The sequence below is a fragment of the Prosopis cineraria genome, unplaced genomic scaffold, assembly GCF_029017545.1.
Source record: "Prosopis cineraria cultivar Desert tree isolate PC_DT_omini unplaced genomic scaffold, ASM2901754v1 PC4, whole genome shotgun sequence".
Lineage (NCBI taxonomy): Eukaryota > Viridiplantae > Streptophyta > Magnoliopsida > Fabales > Fabaceae > Prosopis > Prosopis cineraria.
This window is the reverse complement of record NW_026555335.1, coordinates 4,465,244-4,493,159: the sequence shown is the minus strand read 5'-3', so window position 1 is coordinate 4,493,159 and position 27,916 is coordinate 4,465,244. Positions and strand designations below refer to the sequence as shown.

General features: G+C 33.7%; 4 protein-coding genes across 8 annotated transcripts; 2 read left to right on the top strand and 2 right to left on the bottom strand.

Annotated features, from left to right (window-relative positions):
* The first annotated feature begins 19 nt into the window (after positions 1 to 19).
* Positions 20 to 2,447, top strand: LOC129308699 (uncharacterized). Of its 2 annotated transcripts, none has more exons than XM_054950017.1 (3): positions 20 to 189; positions 1,162 to 1,537; positions 2,105 to 2,447. In XM_054950017.1, the coding sequence occupies exons 2-3, from the start codon at positions 1,234 to 1,236 to the stop codon at positions 2,158 to 2,160; spliced, it is 360 nt and encodes a 119-aa protein (XP_054805992.1). In that variant the 5' UTR covers positions 20 to 189; positions 1,162 to 1,233; the 3' UTR covers positions 2,161 to 2,447. The 2 variants fall into 2 exon arrangements, with proteins under 2 accessions (XP_054805992.1, XP_054805991.1); XM_054950016.1 differs by having other exon boundaries at positions 22 to 189; positions 1,227 to 1,537.
* Positions 2,448 to 2,985: 538 nt separating this feature from the next.
* LOC129308700 (3-isopropylmalate dehydratase large subunit, chloroplastic-like) lies at positions 2,986 to 11,559 on the bottom strand. The gene is made up of 16 exons (XM_054950018.1): positions 11,212 to 11,559; positions 9,683 to 10,960; positions 9,428 to 9,556; positions 9,170 to 9,330; positions 8,754 to 8,913; positions 6,811 to 6,879; positions 6,601 to 6,717; positions 6,123 to 6,197; positions 5,912 to 5,989; positions 5,717 to 5,812; positions 5,438 to 5,487; positions 4,266 to 4,320; positions 4,053 to 4,184; positions 3,848 to 3,895; positions 3,576 to 3,734; positions 2,986 to 3,411 (listed from the first exon to the last, which is right to left on the bottom strand). Exons 2-16 carry the CDS (start codon positions 9,731 to 9,733, stop codon positions 3,271 to 3,273), a joined length of 1,521 nt encoding a protein of 506 aa, XP_054805993.1. The 5' UTR covers positions 9,734 to 10,960; positions 11,212 to 11,559; the 3' UTR covers positions 2,986 to 3,270.
* Positions 11,560 to 11,888: 329 nt separating this feature from the next.
* LOC129309652 (3-isopropylmalate dehydratase large subunit, chloroplastic-like) lies at positions 11,889 to 20,395 on the bottom strand. Its single transcript, XM_054951308.1, is given in 16 exon segments — positions 11,889 to 12,193; positions 12,769 to 12,815; positions 12,818 to 12,929; positions 13,181 to 13,228; positions 13,905 to 14,036; positions 14,159 to 14,213; positions 14,471 to 14,520; positions 16,668 to 16,763; positions 16,888 to 16,965; positions 17,119 to 17,193; positions 18,439 to 18,555; positions 18,637 to 18,705; positions 18,813 to 18,965; positions 19,458 to 19,628; positions 19,718 to 19,855; positions 19,963 to 20,395. Coding segments are annotated over 16 exon segments (1,638 nt in total). The 5' UTR covers positions 20,116 to 20,395; the 3' UTR covers positions 11,889 to 12,049.
* Positions 20,396 to 23,373: 2,978 nt separating this feature from the next.
* Positions 23,374 to 27,030, top strand: LOC129308035 (transcription initiation factor TFIID subunit 10). 4 transcript variants are annotated; one of them, XM_054949005.1, is made up of 7 exons: positions 23,374 to 23,527; positions 24,919 to 25,044; positions 25,165 to 25,229; positions 25,822 to 25,884; positions 26,144 to 26,201; positions 26,298 to 26,348; positions 26,695 to 27,030. In XM_054949005.1, the coding sequence occupies exons 2-7, from the start codon at positions 24,952 to 24,954 to the stop codon at positions 26,773 to 26,775; spliced, it is 411 nt and encodes a 136-aa protein (XP_054804980.1). In that variant the 5' UTR covers positions 23,374 to 23,527; positions 24,919 to 24,951; the 3' UTR covers positions 26,776 to 27,030. The 4 variants fall into 4 exon arrangements, with proteins under 4 accessions (XP_054804980.1, XP_054804978.1, XP_054804979.1 ...); XM_054949003.1 differs by having other exon boundaries at positions 23,376 to 23,527; positions 24,912 to 25,044; XM_054949004.1 differs by having other exon boundaries at positions 23,382 to 23,539; positions 24,912 to 25,044.
* The last annotated feature ends 886 nt before the right edge of the window (positions 27,031 to 27,916 follow it).

The window sequence follows — 27,916 nt, the reverse complement described above, 5'->3', positions numbered from 1 at the left end:
AGAAACTTGTGTGATCTAACGGCGACGTTTTGTACTCCGGAAACAGAAACACCCCTTGGGGGCTTGGCTCTTGTCTGCTCTCATCTCATCCTCGCTCTCACCTCGCGGACTTGAAGCCTGAAGGCATTAACTCTCTCCTCTGGCCGCCCCCGCTGAGGCAACTTATCAGGCTATCACCTGGTGTTCTCTGTGAGTATCGATGCGTCAGCTTTCCGATAAATCTAATATTCGTTTCAAATTTCAATTTGTTGTTTTGGCTGTGTATTTGTGCAAATATAGTATATTCCTTTCGAGTGTTGGTATCCGCCTCTGCGAAAGTATCTCTTTTTGGATTTTTTTTTGAACACCTGAACTAACTGTATGAAGATCGTAGCTTCTGCACCAGCCCTGGTGCTTGATTATGTGCTTCTCATTTTGTTTTTCCGAGAGTAAAATAATCTTCTGTGTGGAGTTAACTGATACGCCTTTCCCATGGAATTATAATTGAAAATGGCTTGCGTATTACTGTTATCATTGTGGATCTCTCATGTCGGGCCGGTCAGGTAGCTTGAAAACGAAGAAGAGCTCTGGGGCTTTTAGACTTTTGACCTCCGCATTAGATTTTTTTTTTTTTTTAATATCAACATGCATAGCGTTTGAATGTATTCATAATATTAGCATAATAAAATCTGATCTTTTGCTATTTCTAGAATCCGGAGTCGCAATTCAAGATGTCGTGAATTTTTTTTTTTTTTAATCAAACTGAAATGCATTCATATAAATGATAAAACAATTTATATAAGTATACAAAAGGAGAGACGGATCAGTCGTCATTAACCTCCTCTTAATAGGGGAATGATAAAAAAATGCAGTAGGTTCTCTCAAATTCATGTGCTTTCCTAGCTAAAGAATTAGGGCTGAGGGTATCTCAATATTAAAAGCAATTCACTTGATGGTTCGAATAAATTTACACAACGAATGATATGTTGGTAAAGTTGTGAAATAATATTAGGATAAAAAGAAATATCTAAAGGAGGAGTATGATCGTAATTCCTGGCATCTATAGAAATTGTAGTCGCCATCTGAATATCTGTCACTTTTTCATGACTAGCTGACATCTTGTATATTGTGACTGATTATTTATAAAGCCTACGTTGTTCACTAAATATCTGTGTCCCCCAGCATTCAAAAAGTCAAACAGCAAATATAGTGGAGCCGTAATTTAAAGGTTGTGAAATTAATTTCAGAGAGGGCATGGAGTTTATTAACAGGATAGCTGAGGCAGCAACGAGAGCTTTGAACAACAACGTAGTGATTGATGTTTGCCTCCTTGCTTCGTTTGCAACACTGGGAATAAGATCAGTTCACCAGCAAAAGGTCATTGAGGCTCTAGAGGCTGAGAAGGAAAATCTTGTCAAATCCAACAAGGCCATGAGAAAGACCATGTGGGATTGGAAACAACAGCTTTTTGCTGAAGCTTCAACTGATTCTGCTTCAGTCCCTCTCACAAGGCTCCGAGCCATCTACGGTGAAGCCCCAAGTCCTCAACCTGCTGCTGGTAATTTTATTCTATCTGTCTCTCTCTCTTAGACTTTGTTCAATAAATTTGTTGAATTAGTAAATGGCAGCTTTAGTTTTACTTTGGCATTGTAGGAAGTTATTACAAGGGGATCAATGAGAGATAATAACTCAGCATAGTAGAAGTTATTTCCAGTAGTAGTTGCCATATGGTTGGTTATATGCTTCTATAATCATTTGCCTGTTCTATTTAGTTTTGTTTTCACGCTGTTAAATGGGAATAGTAGTTAAGGGGGTTGGTTAGTTGGGCGGTTCTATATTACTTCAGTTTGCATTTTTTTTACTACATTGTATCCCAGTATTTCTTTTAAGATGCGCTTTGCATTGTTACAAGACTAGTTTACATGTATGCTTTTGCGCAGGGTGTAAATTGATTTTAAATGTGGGTTTCCATACCTAAAATATGAAAATTTGATGAAAAACTGTTGCAAAAGCTAGTTGTTGGTCTTCAAACTTATAGATGGCTTATACAGCTCAAATGATTCGAGATTTGTAAATCTTCAATTTTTATGTATATTGCCAATCCTAATTTTTATGATTGTTTTAGGAGATACTGTGAAGCAAGGTGCAAAATCATCTGGTCCCGTCAACTTTATTGTGTGAAACGGGCTGAGTGGTCATGCTCTTACGAAGTTTTGGCAGCGGATGGCTGTTGAATAGAGTGTAGTTAGAGATGAGAAATATGTAATTCTGTCATGCCTGGTTATTTTAATTGGTATTGGCACCATGCACGTGTAGAAATAGGAGAAAGTGGAACGTGGCAAAGAAAGCCATCAATGAGGAAAAATAAACATGCATGTTACCATTTTATTAGCAGATGAACAATTAGTGAACTTTTGAAATCTCAGCTAGATTGCTGATGAATATAGTTATTTGTTGATGAGTTGAAAGGTTGCGCGTTACTTGTGTTATTAACTTCAACACGTTGGACACTTAAATTGTGTGATCATATAGCAAGTCACCGCAAGTTGAGCTGAATGCTTAGTTATAATTATAGTAGCTCCCACACCATTCAGTTCGAATAAAGAATTAAAAGTATCTTTCCCACGTGTGCCTGATAATAGGCATCTTTCAAAAGCAAAATGAATATACAGTCGAACTTTCAATTGTGTAAAATGTACGGCAACATGCAAAGTCTGAGGGAAGCCTCTATGCCATAATGAAAAGGCGTACGAAATTGAAGAAAGTAATTCCTGAGGAAAAACATAATTTGAAACTTCAACTTTTATATACATTCAGTAACAGTAAACTGAGATTGCATTATTGGGTTTTCATTTCTCTTAATATAGCGAATAATTTTTGACTATTGGTTTAAACAGTTGAATATAAATTGATATTAATCTCAGTTCGGTTAAGGAAATAGAAACAGAAGTTAAAAATACTCAGTTTCATGTCGTGCCTCCAGCTACGAATGTGACCATGTGAGTGTGTTAACTGAAATTAGTCACAACAGGTAACAATATAACCCTCCACGTGTCCACACCCTATAAGCTAACAGACTATACGAATCATATTTCTTATAGACACATGAATACATTACAACACACATTCATGTATCTTTATATTATACGCGTGTGATCCAACCATAAACTTGCTCTAACCTCCAAGTAAACTATTACTCCTTGACAAGTCCCAGACATATTCATCATTATAACTATTCAAAACCTGATCCTCAGTGCATAACAAGCCACGACCAACTTCACGCTCACTAACTTACTGCAAGAAGTCCCTTGGATCAGTTACAAAACCAGTTAATGCAGATGCTGCAGCAGTGTATGGGGAAGCAAGATATATCTGTCCTTCCTTGTGCCCCATTCTACCTGGAAAGTTTCTATTTGTTGTTGACACACAAACCTGCATTCAGAGTCGAGGTTGAGGTTTGAATCTATGTTAGAGTCATAGATATTGTGGCCAAATCTTATAGCTGAAATTGGGATCTTAATTGTGACCTCAAACATGTAGCAAACTGATGAATCTACAGCATTGTAAGTTTAATTATTGAGAAAGGCTAAATTTACCAGGGGTTTATTCAAACGTCCATAGGTGTCTCTTGGGCCACCCATACAGGCAGCACAACTAGGACTCGCAGGTGTATCACAACCAACTTCTTCAAAAATCTGAGAACAAGTCTTGCCACCACTGCCAGGTACCTCAACAGTGTACAAGTCCATCCAAACCTGTAAACATCGTATTACAAGCATGGTGTATTCAAACAATTCATGACTTTGTCATGAAACACTTCTGAATCAGGAGATGTGGCTCATGTTCAAGTACGTGGATAAATATATACCTTTTGCGTAGCAGGGACAAGAAAAGTGGAAACTTCGACTTCTTTCCCCTGCAACATGGACAGTTTCTTGAAGTTAAAGATGACAAAGAACAACAGAAAAGTAATAATTGGAAGAAATAAAATGATAATGCATCCAAATACTAATTTTCACACAGATGCATCGACATAATTAAAGGAAATTGGGATTGTAACTCTATTGACTTACAGCAGCTAAAAAAACTTTTGCTGCAGCCATAAAATCTTCAGTCTTTCCACCCGTACATGATCCAATATAGACCCTGTCAATTTTCACATCTCTGCATTCTCTTGCCAAAGCACGGTTATCTGGAGTATGAGGCTGCCATGTTGCATATTACATTACATCAACAACAGTTCACAAGCTTCCTAATTTATCATATAATGTGGAGCAGTACACTACCTTTGCCACCAACGGTTCCAACTTTGATACATCAAATCTGTACTCGTTTAGAAATCTGAATTTGACAAGAAAGTGTTAGAAAAGATAATATTAAATTGTCAAAAGAGAAAGCAAAATGGGAAAAATGTCATGCAAATCTTTGCAAGTATGTACCTTTCTTTACAGGTGAGATATGAATTAGATAATTACCATAAGGCATGCATTTGCTCATCACTGATTGTCATGTTTGGATGAAAACGACAATCCATTCACATTTTCAAAAGCTTTCCAATATCTTTAGGTGGTGAACTAATAATCAGAGCACTATAAAGTCTCAAATTTTTAATCACAGTAGCAAGACTTAGGATTCTCTTCAAAGCAGATCATCACCAGATTGGTATGCATATCTATGATAAGAGTCCGTTGAATTAAATTTTATTTAATTATTGTTATTTGGAATTTCGAGTTATTTTTGAGAAATTTTAGGAGAGATTTTATTTAGATATTTAGTTCCTTTGATTTTATTCAGTATTTTATTCAGGTATAGATTTTAGGAGATTTTATTCAGTTTTTATGTAATTATCTAGTTATCTAAATTTTATTTAGTATTATGAATTACATTTATAATAAATATGCATAGCAACTCAAAAGGTAGCATATTATGAATAAAAGGGACTTTTGGAAATCCTCCTAAGCATGGCCATTGAAAGAATTATAGAATAAGATTCTTGTTCTATATCATCTTAATAGATTTATTCATTATATTTTTTTTTTATCAATTCTATGTTCTCCTATTAATTTATGAAGTTAGATTCTAATTTCATATTTTAATAAATATTTATCTTTCTTATTTCTTTCTTTCAGTTTTGAGTACCTAACAGTCTCTCTCCATATACACACACATATATATAGATAGATAGAGGCTTTTAGTTTTGATCTGTGTATGATCCATAGATAGCTGAGATCTTAGGCGATAATTAATTCCACTGACAGAAGGTCTTAAAGTTACAGACTACGAACAAAGTACTCAGAGTGTCATCTTAGGTGCATCCATAATCGTAAGTCTGGCATACGTGCACTTAACAAAGCAGGACAAAAAGCAACGAATGCAACTAGGAATGGGCGGTTCCAACCTAGCTTAATATAAATGAAAGAGAGAGGCAACTGGTAAGGATAAGTCAAAAAGAACTTGCCTTGCTTTCTCATCGCTATAAACTGGTTCATAGGCAGCAGATGTCTTATCCTATGAAAATAAACAAGCCATGCGTAACACAGGCAGATAAGAGTTCGACACTAGTACATCTCCTAATGCATAGACATAAGGCATCCATGCATGTAGGATTGAGCATAAAATAATTTCACTTATACATATAAAAATATTGCATGGTTGCTCCTAGAGATGAGAGAATCAATGGAAATGGAGAAAAAGTCAGAGAAGGTTTCATCAGAGAAGAAGTGTAATCATCTCTAACCTCAAGGTATTTGTATGTGGTCCCATCAGCAGGAACAACACCATTTTTGCCGCCTGCTTCTATAACCATGTTGCATATTGTCATCCTTTCTTCAATCTAAAATACAGCACATCGGAACCATTGAAATTGTGATTCATGCATTAAATATTAGCATTTACGAGAGACATCAAAAGAGAAAGGATGCCGTTCACATACGCTTAAATTTTCAATCGTGGTCCCCACAAACTCCATGGCTTTATATGTTGCACCAGACATTGATATTTCACCAATGATCTGCACGGTTGTGATGTTTATGAAGGCAATGACGCAGAAAATAATTTCGTAGTATTCATACCATGGCATTTTAACTAGTCGTATTCTATTCAAGGGGAATTTTTTTTTTTTTTGGGAGGAATTTATCACTCACATGCAAAATTAAATCCTTTGCAAGCAAATAGCTGGGCATTTCACCATCTAGCACAAATCTCAAAGTTGGAGGAACCTGCAGTTTAAGCGCATTCAGGAAATTGAGGGTCGTTCATTAAAACAATTACCAAAATGCCAAAATCTGATACAGCAGTCAATTATAGTTCTGTTTTAACATTTGCCAGGTGAAGCCAACCAACGACAGTGCAGTAAAACTATACACTGTCTGACTCAATAAATAATTGTCTGAAAGTAATTTAATATCTCTACCATACTTATGATCATCTAACCTGGCAGTGATCAAATTCATTAATCCTGTGGTTTATGATGATACAATAGAACTAACAGGTTGCTTCACCTGACCAATAGAGTGGCCATGCCATATTATTTGAAAAAGATCTCATAAAATTTTACGAAAGGTTTGACTAAACAATAATGTTTACACACGCACAAACACACAAGTAAAACGTATTACGCGCCTTGAGTAAGAGCTTCCCCGTTCCCAATATAAAGGCTGCATCAGTATTACCAACGCCAGTAGCAAATTGGCCAAATGCTCCAGCAGATGTGGTGTGAGAATCTGTGCCAAACAAGACCTGCCATCATCGACGAAGAGATTAGAACAGCTTTGAAATCTCTTAACGTGTTTTAGATTCAAAATACCAATAACTTCGTCAAGAAAACTTTACCTCTCCAGGTCTGCAATGACCTTCCTGGGCAAGAGCAATATGGCAAACACCTTTATAATCAGGGTTGGCCTGCAATGTCAACTTTATTATTCCAATATTTATACAACGCAGTCTTTAGTAATGCAAGTTTATTGCTAAATAATATGAAAATCATTTTGATGACAAACCAAACTTATACTGATTGTCGATTAATGATTATGTAATTCTTTTTTTCTGGAGAAGGATAGGAAATAACAAAAGAATGAGCAATCACAGCTCTAACGTTTTTTTCCGAAAAGAAAGACAAAACACATAACCATTAGTTGAATATGTCATATCTTAAAACATTAAAAAAGGGAAATGGAAGTTCCAAGCAAATACAAGAGTCTCATAAAAGAATAGCTACTTCACAAGAAGATCAACGACATGGTTTTCTCTCAGGATCTGACATCCACTTCAAGTTGAGTCACATTTAGAAAATTAAATTATAAATGGATAATTATTTCATCAAGCCATTGCCCTTGTCCTACAACAGATTGTAATTTTTTTTCACACAATCATATGATCTTACATTCAAATTATATTTGATAAATTATGAGTAAATAGCAAACATTTTCTGTTTCAGGTTAATATTAGTTTTTGTCATCTAGAATATTCTCCAAATATCTTCTATTATTATTGTGTATATATCTCAACTATATTATAAGAAGATTATTTTTTATTAGTTTTATTGTATTATCTATTTTCTTTGTATATATAATATAACCTTCATCTCAATAATAAGTATGACATTTTTCAATCTTTCTCTAGTTTCTCTCTCATCTCTAATAGGTACCGTTAGCTGCTTGGGGGCCTCATCTATCTTGCTGTCACCCATCCTGATATTGCTAATGCAGTTCATGTTAGCCAGTTTATGTTTGAGCCTCACATAACTCATTGTATAGCAGTTCTTCGAATCATTTGGTATATCAGAGGCACTCTATATCATGAGCTTCACTTCTCTGCTAGCTCCTCTCTTACGTTGCAAGCTTACTCTGATGTCGATTGAGGTGGTGATCGTGATGATCGATGGTCTATGACAAGTTTTTGTATCTTCCGTGGTCATTCCCTTATCTCTTGAAAAAGTAAAAAGCAGACATTAGCCTCTCGCTCCAGTGCTGAATCGGAATATCGTGCACTAGCAGACACTATTGCTAAGGTACTTTGGCTTCATTGGTTACTTGATAAGTTGGGAGCATCTCAGAGCTCCTCCGTAGGCATTTATTATGATAATCAAGCTGCAATCAAGATTGCTCATAATGATGTTTTTATGAGCATACCAAACACATTGAGATTGACTGTCACTTTACTTGCCAGCATGTTGTTCAGAGCACCATCCAACTTGTTCCAATTCGAACCAAGTATCAGCTGACGAACTTGTTTACAAAGTCCTTTCATCAATGCCGCTTTCAATTTTTGGTAGACAAGCTCAAGTTGCTTTCTGTTAAACCATCTTGAATTTGAGCGGAAATGTTATCTAGAATATTCTCCAAATATCTTCTATTATTATTGTGTATATATCTCAATTATTATTAGGAGATATTATTTATAGTTATTAGTCATTATTGTATTATTTATTTATTGTATTATCTATTTCTTTGTATATATAATATAACCTTCATCTTAATAATAGATATGATATTTTTTAATCTTTTTCTAGTTTCTCTCTCTTGTCTCTAATAGCTTTCAGTTTTGTTACTTTATTTTATCAAATGTTAACGTATGGCTTTAAGCATGAAGAAAATCAAATGGTCGAGACCTGTCAAAATTAATGATCCCAAATGACTAACCTGCCGGTTGATAGCTTATTCAGTTTTTTATTTAATCAATGAATCGTTTAAAAAAACAGTATAATTTGTACAGTGAAGAAAGAAGAAAGCCATTTCAACATGCAGTCAGAAGAGAAATAGTAGTGAAGATTATACCCTAAAATTGCTGCGATCGGTAATGTCATAAAAGTACTTAATATTTTGGTCCAAGCTGAACTCTCTTGCAATGTCCACATTTCGATGTGCTCTTTCATCATTTGTGAATATGTAGTGATCAGGAATAACTACTATCTTTTCACGGTCCCAAACCTTCATTCTCAAAACAGAAACAACACAAAGTTATATTAGTCTATAAGCAAAATTGCTTGTCATTGAACATGTACACACAAACACACATAATCCTTGCTATATTATAAAGGGACTTAATGAAAAGACCAGATTTTCAGGGTTATTGTGTAATTTTAGCTAAAATTTTTAACTAAAATGAAACTTGACCATCTCAAAGGTACGCTTTTTTTTTTTTTTTATTCTACGTCAAACGAATAAAAAAGTTGGCAATAGGAGACCTTGGCATGGGGCGAAACTCTTTGTTGAAGGTTGCAGCTATGCCAGGACAAGTAATATCGTTGATCATTAAAATATCAGCATTAACCCACACATTTTCCCCTGGCTTAACTTCACATTTCTCAGAAGCTCTAGCTATCTTCTCTGTCATGGTCATGGGATTCTTGGCCTGTAGTGAAGAAAAACTCACTGTTAATATTCAAAACTAGTTATAGCTGATCCATGGAGAAACAGGGAAGCAAACAGAGTGAAGGGTTGGAGCCAACTGAGCCAGTGGTGGAAGGCTTGCGCTCATACTGTTGTGGTGCCACAACCGAAACGATCTTCTTGCACTTCTTCACAGTTGCAAATGATGATGAAGATGATGAAGGAAAAGAAGAGAGGCTCAATTCTTTCTGAGATGAAAATACCGGCATTACAAATTTGGGTCAGTGAAATATATTTGAATATTGATTACAGTAAGTTAAAAGCTCAGCAGCGAAAAAGAGAAGTGTCAGGAAATGGGGAAGACAGCGAGTGACCTTGCCATTGATGAGTGATGGAGAGATGAAAGTCCAAACAGTGGAAGCCATGATTGCAATACAGTGCTTTGATGATCCGGGAGCTATAAGGGAACCAATAAACAGTGCTTTGTTCTGACAGCTGAGAATACAGGAACTCGGCACAACACAAATGAAAATCCTATCATTTAGTAAAGAGCATGATGATATTTCGGGCCACTTTCCTCAGCATGGAGCAGCCTATGGTCTTGTCAATAAACAATCATGATCAGCAGCCCCTGAGCGTGACAGTGAAATGGGCATCCGAAAAGTCAACAAGTGCCCAATGTCCTATCTCTTCTGGTGTTATTTTTTAGGCTTCGTCCGACGTTACTCTACATGACTAATTTTGCACGAAAATTCCATGGTTTCAGGAGTTCAAAATCAATTCTCATACTTCCTAGGAGCAAAACTCGTTAACATTAAAACTTTTTGCGAAATGAGGAATCCTTGCATAGTCAAAAAGAAGTTTGAACACGTTGATTCAACTAATAGGAATTTAATTCATAACTGAGCTTAAATTTTACTCCGAATGTAAGAATTTTCTCAATGAATCATCCATATATTTATAAATATTTTTTGAGTCTGAAAGTAAGCTTTTATCTTAGTGATATCCTAAGATCCAACTCATCTAAAAATTTTTAAAAAAAAAATAAAAGAAGTTTGAACAATTAAAGAAAATGGGATATAATAGAGCAATGAATCATGCTCAATTTTAGCAGACAAAAATTGGTATGCAATATTGCTGCCTTGCTGGGTGTGAATCCTCTCGTCATCTTTTCTCTCATTTTTTACTCCTCATCCCATCCCTGCCTTTGAATTAAAAATTTAACGATTGAAATTTAACCAATTTCATTTATTTTAATAGATAAAGATACATTTTTGTTTTTGAAATATCTTAAAAGTATTTTTGCCCCTACAATAATTGAATTGAAGCATACCCTGCGGTTAAATACCCAAGTTTGACCGTGAACTTTGCCCAGTGTCATGTAGATCCAAGTTGACTAGTTGACTGGAAGAAGGGTAAACATGAAAATTTCCTCTCTCTCTCTCTCTCTCTCTCTCTCTCTCTCGGGAAGTGCGCTCTGGAACACGATGCCACGGCACATGATGAGACCACCAACGTTGTTCCTGCTACTACTACAAGAAGTAACATTAAGGGGATCTCATACAAAGCCACTCTCCTGGGTTTTAATGGCATGACCAATGGTGCAACATTGATGGCAGATGAAGACACGATGCTCGAAGACTTGAGAAAATCTGCGAAATCCCAGGACCGTATGAGGAAATTAAGAAATTGATGGATATCTACCCATCCATCCCCTTCACCAAAGACGGAAAAAAACATCTCTAGCGAAGTCAAGAAAATAATAGTGGCATGTGCACCTTCAAAATCGAATTCATTATCAAGCTTAAAAATCGAATAACAATCAAACAACAACAACAACAACAACAAATAAAAAAACCTTCAACAACAACAACAACAAATAAAAAAACCTTCGGCCACCTACAATCAGTCACACCAATTCTCGGCAACTAGGAAAGAGCAAAGGCAACGAAACTTTCCAAATCTACGCCTTCGAAATCCAAGTCCTGTGGGATCTCTGCAGGACCAGAGAGAGCGAGCGGGTTCTATGTCATCGTTCAGGTGGACTCAGAACTGGGTTTGCGTCTCGGTGACGAGGAGGAGTAGGGGAAGGTAAAAGCAAGAATGGTGGGGGCAAGCGATTCAATGGTTTATTGGAGAGAGCGATTCTTCGGGAGCAACATTTATTCGACGAAGGCACAGTTCTGCGAAACAGGAGTGATCCACGAGATAGTAATAAAATGGGTGATGGAGGAAGTAGCGTGGGGATCAAATCTTGACTCAGACATTTATGAGATTCGTGCTGAACTGCCTCATACCTACGTGATTTTTCTTCACAACGCGAACTTGTTGCTGATTTAATAATAGTAGACATGGATTGTTTGCCGTGATTTGTCATAGTAAACCGGTTTATTCTCACATTTAAAATTATAACGAGTACGGCCACTCACTAAATGCCACCTAAAGCTTTATTCTTGATAGGTAACACCGGCCATGCAGGGCAAGAAATTCCATGCAGAAATAAGATGTCCATCCATTTTCTCAATAATTGTCTCTAAACAATGATAATGAACGATTAAATCAAACCAATCGATCACCAAGTAACACCAATAATCTTTTTAATAAATCCTGAACAATCACGTATAAAGATTTCGTCAATTCCAGATACGCGGATAATTATTAGCTGGAAATTTTAACGTACTTAGAGAACATAACACTAACCAACACATACACTACAATAATATCATTGATATGACAATAATTTACTGCAAAAACTCTCTCGGATCAGTAACAAAACCAGTCAATGCAGACGCCGCTGCGGTATATGGAGAAGCCAAATATATCTGACCTTCCTTGTGCCCCATCCGCCCGGGACGTTCCGGTTTGTAGTTTGAAACACAAATCATCTGCCGATCGCTGAATAAACATGAATTTTCTCAAAGATGAAATGAAAAGTTGAACAACAAAAGTATAACTGAGCATAATGAATATACGTCATAACTGTTGTAATCTATTCATTAAATGTCAATGACAATCATGAAAAAAAAATAAATATTATACAATGAATGAATTGAAATGAAGACATAATGAATCGCAAATTAATAATCAATTAAATAATGAATAAGAATCAATGAAATATTGATGAATATCAAGACAATGATGAAAATGCTTTATTATATGTAGGGGAACCTATTGTAATTATCATGCTAATACATTCAAATCAAAGCATGAAAATGGCAATCAAATGTGGTACTGGCTAAAGATTATACGGTAAATCAAATGTTCGAAACCATCAAAACTTTACTTCATAATCAATGAGGTCAAGAATAATTACAAGACATCATGGTGGCACATTCATTTCTTGGCCAAGTCTACTTATCATTCATGACATTCAAGAGGCATAATCTCGGCAATGATCATTGACATATTAATCAAAGATCAATGCTGGAGAGCTAGATGCTCCAAACAGAAACAGAGGAACTTGCTGCGGTTCATTTAATCGTGCATAGGTATCTTTTGGGCCACCAAACAAGCACCACAGCTAGGACTTGCAGGAGCGTCACACCCAGCTTCTTCAAAGATCTGGGAGCAAGTCTTACCACCAGATCCAGGGACCGGGATGCTATACAAGTCCATCCAAACCTGCAATTCCACAAATATATGTGCAATGTCACAATTATCCAAGTGGATGCTCTCGTGAAGCAGAGATGAAAGAGGCAGAGATAAGAGTAAGACCCACACAGATAGGCGAGTCTTGCACGTCTCTCTAGCTCCCTCCTCACCACATCACTGCTTTTACTAGAGGATCCCAGCTCCACAATTATCAACGATCACTTCCCATGGGAATTTAAAGCAGCAAAGCCACTGAACCTAAATATAGAAAAAAATTTCACCTTCTGGGTCGCAGGCACAAGAAATGTGGGGGCTTTGACTTTTTTACCCTGCAGATGCACACAAGCTCTTCAGCAGAGGAAAACAATGTCATATTTTAGATAGAACCCAAAATAAAATGACTTTGAGGAACAGAACCAACCTAAAAAATAAATCCTATAGGAAGAAGATCAACAGGAATTGGCAACAGAACAGTAAATTTTGAAAAAGATGGCTAACCATTGGAGTTTTGCATTTTGGCATCATAATCCTTTTTACACCTTTATTATTACATTTGGCAATCATTAATATTAATATTAAATCTATATCAACTTGCACTATTTATAAACCATGAAATGTGACTCATTTTTCAATTTTGTGCAATAAACAAGAAAACATGTATAATTACCTGAAAAATATATTTCACAAAATTGATTAGAGACATTGATACAAACATGTTATAAAGTAAATAAATTAAATCCATACGAGACGCAATATAATGCTGCAATGAATATATAATACCATAAGAAAAATGCAAATCACGCATGCACATTCTAAGACGCCTCTTCATCACACGACACTAACAGCTTGTGATTTAGCAGAAAGATCAGTCATCCAGAAATGCCATCAATTACAAGTCATCACAATTAAAATCAAATACAATTTTATAATGTTCAGCATACAAGATTTTAAATTATAGGAGTGCATATATCACAGAAATTGGTGTCAGGAGCGTAAGATGCTTACTGAAGCGAGGAAAACTTTTGCTGCAGCCATGAAATCCTCCGTCTTACCACCTGTGCAAGATCCTATATATACTCTGTCAATTTTCACATCCTTGCATTCTCTTGCCAAAGCACGATTATCAGGAGAATGGGGCTGCGGAAATCCAAACATTATATCAGCTGCAAAATCTAAGAGCATCAGACAATACAAAAACAAAAATACCAGGCAGATTTACACAGAATAAAACCTCACCACAATTAAATCAAAAAACTCACCTTGGCCACTAGCGGCTCCAGTTTGGAGACATCAAATCTATACTCAGAAAGAAATCTAATGCCAATAAAGAGAACATATAAAACCAAGTATTAGTAATAGCCGATGCATAATAATCTTGAAATTTCTCCCATTTTATAATGAAAATGAGGTTAAAATTTTGTAAGTTAAGAGTAAATTGTCTAGAGAAAGACCTCTGTCGCTTCAATAGTGTGTATAGTTCTTTAAGGTGTTTTATTGAAATATATACAAGCATTTTTAGGTGCCAACACTAAATACATGGAAAAACAAGGCCAATAAAGAACTACCACTACCTTGCTTGGTTATCACTATAAAGTGGTTCATATGCAACAGATGTCTTGCCCTGCACAAGAAATGATTGCAATATTAAAGCCATCGTTAGGCAAGAGATAATCCCATATTGAAAAGAAACCACCACACATGGGGAAACCACAAGCAGCAACCCATGTAAGACAAAAACAAAAGCATCGCTGTGATGATAATTTATAAGCCTCGTTAAGTTGATTCAGGCATAGCATAACAAGTTCCAATTATTCCCTCTGATCCTTAATATAAGGCAGACTTTGGAAACTTATTTTGGTCCTTAATATAAGGCAAAGTTAGAGTAATTAATTTAATTTTTCTTTTTTACCCTTATTTATTAATTATGGTTTGAATTCCTGGACAACAATTTACTACAACAACAACAACAACAACAAACCTTTATCCCATTAGGTCGGGTCAGCTACATGGATTGCAAGACGCCATTGTGCTCTATCATTTATCAAGCTTTTAGGAATATTATTAATTAAGAGATCGCGTTCAATAACTTCCAAGAGTGTTCTTTTAGGCCTTCTTCTACCTCTCTTAATTGGACTCAAAATTATATATTCCACTCTTCTCACTGGTGCCTCCCTTGGTCTTCTTTGTACATGCCCAAACCATCTCAACCGATTTTCTATCATTTTTTCCTCAACAGGTGCCACTCTCACTTTTTTGTGTACGTGCTAATTTCGAATTTTATCTTTACGTGTGTGTCCGCACATCCATCGTAACACTCTCATCTCTACTACTCCAACTTTATGCTCTTGCTGTCCCGTTAGAGCCCAGCATTCACTACTATATAATATTGCCGGTTTAATAGCAGTGCGATAAAACTTTCCTTTAAGTTTATTAGGCACCTTATGGTCGCAAATAACTCCTTTAGCTTTTTTCCAATTAAACCACCCAGCTTGAATCCTATGTGAAATATCTCCACTAATTTTGCCATCATTTTGAATAATGGCTCCCAAATATCTAAACTTTTCCACTTGAGGTATAATTTGATCTCCCAATTTCACTTCCAAATTATTGTCGAATAGTCCTTTACCAAATTTATAATATAAATATTCCGTCTTACTTCTACTCAGACGAAAACCTTTCGACTCCAATGTCCTCCTCCATAACTCAAGTTTGCAATTAACCTCTTCTCTTCTCTCTGCTATAAGAACTATATCATCCGCGAAGAGCATACATTTCAAAATTTCCCCTTGAATATGTTCCATCAAAACATTTAAGATCAAGTTGAACAAATAAGAACTCAGAGATGATCCCTGATGTAGTCCAATCTTTATAGGAAAATCCTTTGTTTGACCACTAGGCGTTCTTATACTAGTTTTTACCCCCTCATACATATTTTGTATAGCTTTAATATAAACAATCCGTACTCCCTTTTTTTCTAACGCTTTCCAAAGCACTTCTCTTGGTATACGGTCATAAGTTTTTTCCAAATCAATAAAAACCATGTGTAGATCTTTATCTTTACAACGATACTTTTCCATTAATCCCCTTAGTAGATAAATCGCCTCTGTAGTTGATCTACCTGACATAAAACCAAACTGATTCTCAGAAATACTTGTCTCCAATCTCAACCTGTGCTCAATTACTTTCTCCCACAATTTCATTGTGTGGCTCATGAGCTTAATTCCTCTATAGTTAGTACAATTCTGAATATCTCCTTTATTTTTATAAATAGGAATTAATGTACTTCTCCTCCACTCATCAGGCATTTTCTTGGACCGTAAAATCATATTAAATAACTGGACAACAATTTACTATGGTTATTAATTGCAAAGAAGGGTAAAATTGAAAAGTTAGATAAACATAAAGTTGGTTAACTTCGCCTTATACTAAGGACCGAAGGGAGTAATAATTATCATGGAAGGCAACACATGAAGATTTTCAGAGTTATCCAACTCTGAAAATTATTATTTCATGTTAGAAGGATATAAAAATAAATAGCGGGAAGATGGCTACAAAGTGAGCTATTCAATTCAAGGAATCATTGGGTAAATATTCTGAAATAACCTACCTAATATGTAATATACATGGAAGGATTAAAAAGGAAGGATAAAGTTGACTAACTAAAAACTACTTAACAACAGAATAAAATCATGACAGTAAACAAACTTGACATGGAAAAATCCCATGATTTCCAACAACATCAATTTTGAATGTATTTGTTGCACAAACCTCAAGATACTTATACGTGGTGCTATCAGCAGGAACAACACCATTCTTTCCCCCAGCTTCAACAACCATGTTGCACAATGTCATTCTTTCTTCCATCTACTCACCACAGCACATTACCAAAGCAACATAAAAAACCATAATAATTGAAGTTCAGAGACTAAAGAAATATTTAGAACAGCACAACGTTTTCTAGCATAATGTATTGGTGGTATATACTTACATTAAGACTTTCAACAGTTGTGCCAACAAACTCCATAGCTTTATATGTCGCACCAGCCATAGTTATTTCACCAATGATCTGTAAGAAAAAAATATTAATACAAGCAAGGATGTAATTGTGTATGTTCAGGAAGTGGAAACAAAACCAATAAGACAACCCTCAGTTGGTTACCACGTGAATGTCAATGATAAATCTGATAGAATTGAAAAGCCCACATATAGGCAAACTTACTTGCAATATTAAATCCTTTGCAAGTAAATAATGGGGCATTTCTCCATCCAATACAAATCTCAGAGTTGGAGGCACCTGCAATTATAAAATTTATTATACAGACACAAAATAATCAGCATTACATCTATAAGTATCTCAGCAAACTTTGGAGGCAACCCACAAAAAATAGCTAGAAAAGGGAGCTCCAATACATTGGTGTAGAACATAAGAATATAAAAGATAGTAAAAAGGAATGGAGGACAACCCAAGAAAAAAATTATAAAAGCCACCCCCTCCAACCTAATAAGAACAAAGTAGAAGCAAAACCAACCACATTTGAGTCTACGAGCAGCTACCTAATAAAAGCAATGATGTGTAAGAGTAACCTTATTATGCATATTCTTCACTTGTGATAAATGGCACTGACTCAACACATTCCAAATTTTTGGCCTCTTTGCACTGAAAGTTCAGCTCCATGGCATAGATTTGCAAGTACTAGCCTAACGAGGGAGAATGTAGTTCTTATAGTTCCTGGGCAAGACAGCCAGTTATTTAGTTACTGTCTTCATTTAATCTCTTCCACAAAAAGTAAAAAACCTTGAGGTCCCTGATTATGATCTTCTTAACTAATATGAAATTCCTGCTTTTTCCCTCTATGCTTCCAGCATTGAATATATTATTGATCCTTCTTTTGTACAATACTATAAGACTTGTTGCACAACTAAAAATAGAATCATTAGCCTTATATGCAATGGGAATCTTAAATAGGCATATGCCAGGGAACTTTTTCTATCAGTTCTTCTTAAATTAAACATCAGACCCCTCCCACGCATAGCCATTCATTAAATGCTCAAAAATCCATTTGCAATAAGATAACATGTAAATATTTTAACGGGCCTCCTTTATATAGACAATAAACTCCCAAACTTACACATTATTTTCTCCTAATCATAGATTAATCCACCCTCAGTTAAGAGGTTTATATAATATTAGATTTTGATGGTTGAGTTCACCAGGCTTGGGCTCATTAGGCATTACATTATGACCAAAATCATATCCTACAAATTTTGAAACACCAATACAAAATAGCTTCACTATGTAAAATACATGCAAGCTTCGAAGAAGTGAGATGAGTTTATTAGGTAAAGGGTAAGGGACTAAGAAAGTACACAGGCGGAAGGAGAGGATTATACTTCGCCCCAGATATGTCAAGATTCAAGAAGAGATACAGTTAGCACACTAAGCTCGAGTTTTTGGTAGTAAAGATGAATTGAACATCATATAGTGACTATTTACAAATAGCAAAAGCATCATATAGATCACAATGAAAAGCCAACTAACCTTGAGCAGAAGCTTCCCTGTCCCCAATACAAAACCCGCATCAGTATTACCAATGCCCGTAGCAAACTGACCAAATGCTCCAGCAGTACAAGTGTGAGAATCAGTACCCAGAAGAACCTGCAGAAACAGAATGAGTTTAACAAAGAGGGAACCAAAATGCTGTCAGCCACCAATTTTTTCATTGTAGATCAACCAAACCTCTCCCGGCCTGCAATGGCCTTCCTGAGCAAGAGCAACATGGCACACACCTTTGTAATCTGGGTTTGCCTGCACAGTTATAAGTACACCTTCAATTGCCATGGCCATAACAAATTACCATGAGCCTTCTAAGAATCCAAAATAACAAATTGATATTGAAGAAAATAGCAGCATACCTTAAAATTACTCAAGTCTTTAATATCATAAAAGTACTTGATGTTTTGCTCCTGGCAGAAATCTCTTAAAATGTCCACATTACGATTGGCACGTTGATCACTTGTGAAGATGTAATGATCAGGAATTATAACCACCTTTTCACGATCCCAAACCTTGGATTGCAAAACAAGATGCAGTCAGGAATCCTATAAAAACATTCTTTGATTATTCAAATAAGCATAAGCATGAGCATAAAATTTGGAGTAAAAACGTCAAGCAAAAAAAAATTTATTGCTTCCATCTTCTGTGAAAGAAAATTTACCGCTCCAATTTTTTGTTTTTGTTTTTTTTTTTTTTTTACAATGAACAGCTGAATAGTTATGTCGTGGTTTAGACGAACCCTATAATGACAAATCTGGCGCCAAATGACAAGTATAAAATTTCTTTTCTTGAAATGCTTCAATTATTATATTCGGCCCTCTTCATATTTTCTGAGACAAACAAATTCATCCATCCCCAAATCACTCTTTAATTTCAATGGCATTGACAAAAACATAACACTGCATAGCAATTCTAAGATTAATCCGACGTAACTTCTCAGTCAAGTCTATAATCTTTACAAACAAATTATCAATCAGACATATTGGGTAACAGAAAATAATTACCTTTGCGTTCTCACCGAATTCTTTCTTGAAAATTCCGATGGAACCTGGGCCACATACATCATGGGTCATCAAAATATCAACATTAACCCAAACATTGTCCCCTGGGCTCAACTGGGGTTTCTCAGACGCCCTAGCCAAAATCTTCTCGGTCATCGTCATCGCTGTCTTGACCTGCAATCGATCATACCAGCCACGAATTACAAACTATGGTCTAAAAAACCATAAATCGAAGAGCACGAGCGATAATGAAGCAACAGAACTGGTCCAGTGGTGGAAGGCTTGCGTTCCGATTGCTGAGGAGCTACAACCGAACAAGCAATTCTCTTCGAAACAGCTTTCTGACATTTCCGAGCGGAAAGGGGTGACATCGAAGCGAAAGCGCAGAGAGCCAAATCTTTCTGAGGGACAGAAAATCAAGACAACCATGAGTCTGAGCATATTTAACCGGGTGAATGAAAAGCATGTGTTGAATTCGGGGGAACGGGGCAAATAGGAAGTAGTCGACCTTGCTGTGGGAAAAGAGAGTGGAGGTAGGAGAAAAGACCGAGGAAGCCATATTTGTGACGTGGCTGATAGTAAGTTTTCTTAGATCTCGTCCCAGAGAGTTCCGAAGAGCTATGTTCGCTTCAGAGGCGGCGGCTAAGAGAGAGAGTAGCATACAATGAAGGGATTTCCTCTCTGCTTTATTTTGTCAATTGTCGTTTTGGCTTAAACCGTATGAACCCCGAAGTCCGCGGTCCAAAAAAATTAAAGAAGAGGAACTGTGATTTTCCGTCGGATGTTCTTTCCCATGTGTATAGCGGGGCTTGGTGGATTTGACTTCTGGGTGAGTTCAGATGATAATGGTGATAGTGCGAGAGATGATGTGTCCTGCTAGAGGATCCTCTAAACAGCAACCTTAGGTTTTCCGGAGGGTGACAAGTTCTGGGTTTGAAAATGAAAATGAATGTTCTGAAAATGGTCCTCCTTTTTGATATACGGTGAAAATATAGTTGTCAAGACTCTCCAAGCGTAACGTTCTTGTATTTTTAATTTATAAAATCATATAAATTCATTCATATAAGTTAAATATGAATTTAATTAAATTTATAAATTTATTTTTAAATTTATCATCTTTACTTTTTTAATTTACAAAATTATATTAATTAATTCATAAATTTATACTAAATACAAATTTAATTAAATTTATTAAATTTATTTTTTTTAATTGAGTGGGTTAAATATATACTATAAAAAATTTAATTCATAAAAATTGTAGGATCTAATTTTAAAAAAAACTTAAAATATAAAAAATAATATTAATAAAAAAAATAAAAATACTAAAAATAAGTTTTCTTATTTTAAAATTTTTATGTTTTGTATATGATAATTTATTAAGATGAATTTAATTTTAATAATTTTATATTTTTATTATATTTAAATTAAATTATGATCATATTTATATTTTTATGAGTTTATAATTTAAATTTATAATATGAATTTATATTCTTATCATAAATTTATTTAAACTCATGAGTCTAATAACCTTACAGTGAAATCACACCGTTGGTCGCAGGTTATAATAGTAATTAGCTGTATTTTAATTTTTAATTAATTTATTAAAAGTATAGCTTTTTTTATTAGGAACTTTTTATATTTTTTAAATAAATATTTGTGGTAATTACCTTACTCCCTAGGGATCAACCCAAAAAGTTTTGTGCAAGAAAATGCATTTTTGATTGATGATAAATATTGAGAGAATGACAAATAATTTTTCTTCAAATATAAAAATAATAATTTAGTTTCGGCAAAATGCAACAATTTTTTTAAATTGTAAAAGATTTAATTATTATTAAAGATTTCGATAAAACAATAAAAATATCACATAATTAAAAAATTAAAACAAGTGAAAAAAAAACTTGTGAGCAAAAATTGTGAGTGTTTAAATTACTTTAATCATTTATTAAATCAAACTTGTAACTTTCAAAATCAAGGTTATGAAATAAAAAGAAAAAAAATTACACTTTGTTAATTGAAAAAAATGATAAAAAATTATAAATATTTAAACTATTTTAATCATTTACTAAATCAAAATTATGAATTTTAAAGCTAAAGTTGTGAATGAAAATTTTTTATTGCACTTAGTTGATTGTAAAAAATTGATAAAAAAATTGTGAATGCTTAAATTGCTTTAATTATTTATTGAAACAGAATTATAAATTTTAGAACTAAAATTAAAAAAAACTTTAATGTTCTTTTTTAAATTAAGGGATATTTTTTCATTTTATCAAAATTTTAATAACAATTTAATCCCTTAAAATTTAAAATGCATTATCACATTTAGAATGATCAAATTGTTATTTTTTATTTTGGAATGATTTATTTGTCATTCTCCTATGAATATTTGGAAAAATCTAGATCCCATGAAAAAATTATTATTATGATGTCTCATATAATGTATAAAATACTTTTAAATTTTAAACCTTACATATTTATAATGTAATTAAGGACATTTACAGTCAGTTATTTAGAACTCATTATTACAAATTATTTTTTTTTCATAAGTTGTAAATAATAGTTGGCCAATTATAAATGTTTTTAGTCAAATTATAAATGCGTACTCCCCCATTTCTATTTATAAAAGAGAGAAATTATATTATACAATTTAAAAAAATTAATTAATTATATTAATTGTGTCTTAAAATAAAAATTAGACTATGATACCCTTTATTAATTAGATTGATCAAGCCTTCATTAATTGTTTTTTATGAATATGAATGATAAAATTATGAGAGATAATTTAAAAAGTTTACAATAAATTCTTATTAAAAATATAATTTTGCTTATATAAAAAACAAACTAATTTCTCTTATAAAAAAAACGGAGGGAGTAAGGATTTAAGATTTGAAAATATTTTGTGAATTTGATGGTACATTTCTTTCAATAAGATCTAGGTGTAACTTTTTTCTAAATATTTTTCTTCTGTTATTATCAAGGTTGTTAAATTTATGAATTTAGATAAACTTGTGATAGGAATGTAAACTTATATTTTAAAGTCAAACTCAGATTGTATACTCGTAAGATTTTACTTCTATTAACAAATAACCATTAATATATGATTGTAATTTAATTTGAATATATTTAAAATATAAATTATTGAAATTAATCTCAGATACATTGATAAATTATCATATACAAGACATAAAAATTTTAAAATATAGGAACTTATTTTTGATATTTTTATTTTCTTTTTTTATTAATATTGATTTTTGCATTTCAATTTTTTTTTAAATCAAGTCTTATAACTTTTATGAATTGAATTTTTTATAATATACAATTAACTCGCTCAACTCAAAAAAAAATAATGATCTTAATAAGTTTAACTAATCTTGTATTTAATCTGAATTTATGAATTAATTGACACGATTTTATAAATTAAAAATGTAAAAATAATAAACTTGAAAGTAAACTCGTAAATTTGACCAAATTTATATTTAATCTAAGTTTATGAGTGAATTGATATGATTTTATAAATTAAAAATATAAAAATATTAAATTTAAAAAATTAACTCTAAAGTTTGACAATTATGATTATTACACTTTCTTGCATTCTCAGTGAATGCCCTTGCTAGAGCATTTCTTGCATTTTCTCTTTAAAATTTATTTTTGATAAAATTCTCTCTTCAAAATTCTAATCATTCTCCCACAAGGCAGGAGTTATTTTTCTCCGAAGTTGTCATACTTTAAGTCTTTAATATTTAATTTTGACAAAAAAATCTTTAATATTTAATATTTGATAAATATATTTGCTGGCAAAAAATGTTTCATAAATGTATTATTGTTATTATTATTATTAAGAATTTTTCCTAGAAAATATATACCAAGCCTCCAGTATTTTGTATGTTTCATTAATTACTTAGCCACGGGTACTTTGTTTTATTAATACTTATTACCCCCTACGAAACACAATCTCGCCCGGCAGAAGAAACAGATCCATTTTTCTCCGTCGACGAACAAGCATTCCGCACTTGGTCGAGCTCACCGTCGGACGCCGTCCACCGTTGTCAGCCCTTGTGGTTGTTCTCTGGCAGGTATTGAAGAAGGTTCGAACGCTAGGGCTTTGTCTTCTCCCTGTTGTGTCATTGATTTGTTCAACCTGGCTTTGAATCTAAACTTGAATTTGTCCCCTGCGTGGTTTTCAGACATTTATCGGATGCCGTCGCACTATTCATTGCTCTGTTTTGAATTTTTCATTTTAATTTAGCTTTGAATCTAGTCGTGTAATCGTTCAAATATCGATTTGAATCTGGGAATGTTTACAGTTGAGTTTATATTTTTGTAACTTTGATTGCTAGTCTTTGCTTGAATGGTGTGTAATTTGACTGTTATACTCCTGCCCTCTTCGTTTTGATTTTTATCGACTTATTTGCTTTGGATTGTTATTGCACAATGTTGGATTTGTTGTGTACTGGCATTCTGTTTATCTTATAAGCTTGAGTCTAAACCATTTCCTGCCGCTCACTGGTCTGTGAATTTAGAAGCTATTGACAGAAACATTCAAATTGCGCACCTTACTCTAAGCAACACCTTTCAAGATCATAAATTGCTAAATGAAATAGGAAGAACATAAATTGCAAGTGTTATCATGGTCATTCTTCAGTGGCTTGGAGGAGTTACGTGAATCAGTTGGCTTACTAAGGCATCTTTCTTAAAGTATCTGGAACAAAAATTAGACGGGTATGTCAACTATGGATATTTCAAAGATTTCAGCGGGGGCAGATATCCCCACTGAGTATAATATAGGTCCTTCTACGGTTATATGTCAGAATCTGCTGTTCTAGTGATATGGAAAAGGAATGAATTGAATGGTAAAATAGCAACATAAAAAAAGGTCATATCCATTCAATTTATCAATAATAGGCATGTCTCTGAAAGACTAGAGGCCTCTACCAGAATAAGAAATTTTCATACCATCAAAAATGTTTTCCTTGCTTTCATGTAAGCCTTTAATTCTAGAATTTATCATTTCATCCTTAACTGTTTATATTGTTAAGTAGGTAGCTATTTTGCTGTCTCATATCTTTCAATTCCATGATTAAGTTTTTAAATGTTGATTTTCTCTTGCTAACGGGTTCCTGTTATTTTTCTTGATTTATATTTTTCTATGGTATTGTAATGTGAGCTTATGCAAGAAATTATTTTACTGAAGGTTTGTTCTGAGCTCAAAATGTTTGAGATCTGATACAAACCAACTTGTTTGTTGTTTTAAGGAGTTATAACTTTGTGATATAAAGCTACTTTTGAGATTAATATTAAATAGCTTTCTACAGTTCTCATTGATGAGATATCTTTGGCGTTGCATGTATTTTTGTGTTCATCATGCATGGTTTCATATCTTATTGCTGATCGAAATAAAATTATAAGAATTCTGCCATTTGATTCCATGGAACATGCATAATCATTGGTAAATATTAGTTGACAGCCTTGAATAAGCCTTTGAAGTGGATTGGGTAAGATGAACCATAACCCACAATCAAGTGAAGGCAGGCATGATGATGATGCTGCACTATCAGAATTTCTGGCTTCTTTAATGGATTACACTCCTACGGTAAGTTTCTTTTATTATGAATGACCTGATCAAACTTCATTAACTTGCTCTATATTCATTCATTGGAACATCTAAAGCTCATCACTAACTCCTTTCTCTTTTTTTCCGTATCTCTGATAGATACCAGATGAATTGGTGGAACATTACTTAGCGAAGAGTGGCTTTCAATGTCCTGATGTTCGATTGTAGGTACTTCTAATTTTATTTTTTTTGGAAGTTAATTTTCTTGTTAATGCCACTTAGATATTGGTTACATTAGCTTTTTTTTTTTTTTGTCACAAAGAGAGTGCTTTACCATCTGTTTATGGGTTTTGACCTGACATGACTCACTGAAATTTGTGCATCTAACTTCGGATAAAGTTAATTTTCGATCAATGACTTTTTGCTCACCTTATTAGTCCTATCTTTTTCCAAATTGGACCATTATTACTTTTATTTCCAAAATAATGTACAGTTCAGAAAGGAAATAAGAGGCAGACAATATGATATATATACTAAAGTATCAGACAGTTGAGTTACATTCAAAATCAACATTTTTTTAGAAAAAGAATTTATTGATGATGAAAGAGAGTAATGCATCAAATACTCCAAACTTGAGCTCTTATTGGTTATTGAAGTTGCACAATCTAGTTGGATTGGTTTGGGGTTTCATAATTGCTTTTATTTAAAGTGGAAATTGTTGAGTGATGATATGTGATTAATTTGGATGTTTGGGCCCTTAATCACTTGTTCATATATTCTCGAGTTCAGTTGACCCTTTTTTTTTGTTTGGTACAGAACTAGACTAGTAGCTGTTGCAACCCAGAAGTTTGTGGCGGAAGTTGCCAATGACGCCCTTCAGTATGCTTATTGAGCCATTATTTTTTTTTTATGTTTTTCATGTCTATTATGGGCTTAAGTTTTCTGCCTAATAGAATCGGGTTATTTCTAAGTTTAGAATCTCGATTTTTGGTTTTTGGAGATTTGCATTATGAGATGTAGTTGTGCTATTAGTAGCTTTTTTTTTTTTTCACAATGTTATGGGTAATTTAATCTCTAAAATGTTTGTGCTTGATTGATGACGTCAACAGAGTTTAATTTCTGCTGCCTTCTCTTGTAGGCATTGCAAAGCAAGGCAGGCAACAATTCCAAAGGACAAAAAGGATAAGCAGCAGAAGGTCCTCAACTGGTGGTTGCAGTATTTTTTGTCTTCGCTATTCTTACTTCTTGTTATATATATATGTCACTGTGTCTTGTACATCTTGTTTGCGCAGGATAAGCGCCTAACATTGACAATGGAGGACCTATCAAAGGCGCTGCGTGAGGTAAGAACTGGTCTCTGCATTTTGGTGAACTGAGATTTGTCTGTTCTCATTGTGAGACCCATGGGGATCTGACTTGTACCAAGTTGTGCTATTTCATTAATACCCAAACTTTTTGCAAGCTTGCTGTCCCAAAAATTAAATATTTATACCAACAAACTTGTCTAATCAAATGAACTTATACTGAACTGAGCCAAACCTGAGTTTTTGGCCAGTTGAATACCCAATTAACCTGCAATTTGTCGGCTTCTTGAGCTAGATTAGTTACTGATTGGGTACCATTATTCGTGATCAACTGCAAGATTCACTAATCCCCAATCTCTCTTCTGTTCTCATTTGTTGTGAGCAGTACGGTGTAAATGTAAGGCACCAAGAATATTTTGCTGATAGCCCTTCAGCTGGAATGGATCCTGCTACACGAGATGAATGAGCCATTAATTGTCTTAACAAATCATCAAGGCTTCTCGGCTGCTTATAGCTTAGTAAATACCGTCATTTGGTAAGGTGGATTTGAGTCTAAAGTCCACGAATTTAGTTGAATAGTTTCGAGTTCTGAACGTTCGATTTATAAACCATCGTGTACATTCTGCTTTTAACTAGAAGTAGAAGATAGAAGATAGAAATATATTTGAAATACGTTGTTATTAATTAGGATTTTTTAAACGTCATTTTGTTGACTTGAGAAGCGCAACCTCTCATCACATATTTCGTGTTACAATCACTCGCTAGGTTTTGTTTTGTTGGCGTGGAAATAGTAATAGAATGACCTTTGAATAAAATATTATAATGATGACGACGTATTCAGGAGTTTTTCCATGGTTTAGAATAAATTGAAATCCAAGTTTGCAAAAAAAGACACTATAGTTCAATAGTTTTTATTTTTATTTAAATATTTAGAAGTTATTTTAAAATAAATGGCATGAAATGAAACAAAAAATTTGCCTTGCCATTATCCTTCATCAAACTTAGATGAAAGGATGTGATTATTGATTTAATTTTCTTGTAAACTTGACAGGGTTAGGAGGAGTTCAGTGTGGTAGAGAAAATTACCTGGGACCTTCGTGATATAGGGTAGGCACTAGGCATGTGATTTGAAATTAAGAGCATGTTTAGTTTGTATTCATTTTTTGCTTTGGAATTGTTTTGCAATATAATTTTGAAATAAAACCCAAAAAAAATTAATTTTAAAATAATTTTAAAATTAAAAAAATTAGATGATAATAGTGATTACTCGAGGTTAATAGTAATGATTTATAATAATTTTGGTCAATTGTAATTTTAAATAATCAAATATAATGTTTTTTGAAAATAAACAAATAAAACAAAAACAATTTTAAGATTTTTTATTTTTTTATTTTTTAAATAAAATAATAAGAACAGTTTCAAAAATCATTAAATTTAAAATACTTATTTTGAACAAATTTTAAAAAAAACAAAAAAAAAACTGTTTTTGAAACCCAAATCTTTATGGATCCTTTACCAAAATTCGTTCATATGTTTTATTTATTTTCTCATGCAACTGTACGTCAAACCTAAATGATACAGTTATAAACTAAAATGTTGCATTTTAT

Bases quoted from the DNA above. Each gene is read 5' to 3' on its own strand.
- LOC129308035 (XM_054949005.1), top strand. From the start codon at position 24,952: ATGAACCATAACCCACAATCAAGTGAAGGCAGGCATGATGATGATGCT. The intron at 26,202-26,297 runs GTCCTCAACTGG...TTGTTTGCGCAG, and splicing joins AAAAGGATAAGCAGCAGAAG to GATAAGCGCCTAACATTGAC. The intron at 26,349-26,694 runs GTAAGAACTGGT...TGTTGTGAGCAG, and splicing joins TATCAAAGGCGCTGCGTGAG to TACGGTGTAAATGTAAGGCA.
- LOC129308699 (XM_054950017.1), top strand. From the start codon at position 1,234: ATGGAGTTTATTAACAGGATAGCTGAGGCAGCAACGAGAGCTTTGAAC. The intron at 1,538-2,104 runs GTAATTTTATTC...TGATTGTTTTAG, and splicing joins AAGTCCTCAACCTGCTGCTG to GAGATACTGTGAAGCAAGGT.
- LOC129308700 (XM_054950018.1), bottom strand. From the start codon at position 9,733: ATGGCTTCCACTGTTTGGACTTTCATCTCTCCATCACTCATCAATGGC. The intron at 9,331-9,427 runs GTTGGCTCCAAC...TCTTCACTACAG, and splicing joins AGCCTTCCACCACTGGCTCA to GCCAAGAATCCCATGACCAT. The intron at 5,488-5,716 runs GTTAGAGATGAT...TTATTTTCATAG, and splicing joins CCACATACAAATACCTTGAG to GATAAGACATCTGCTGCCTA.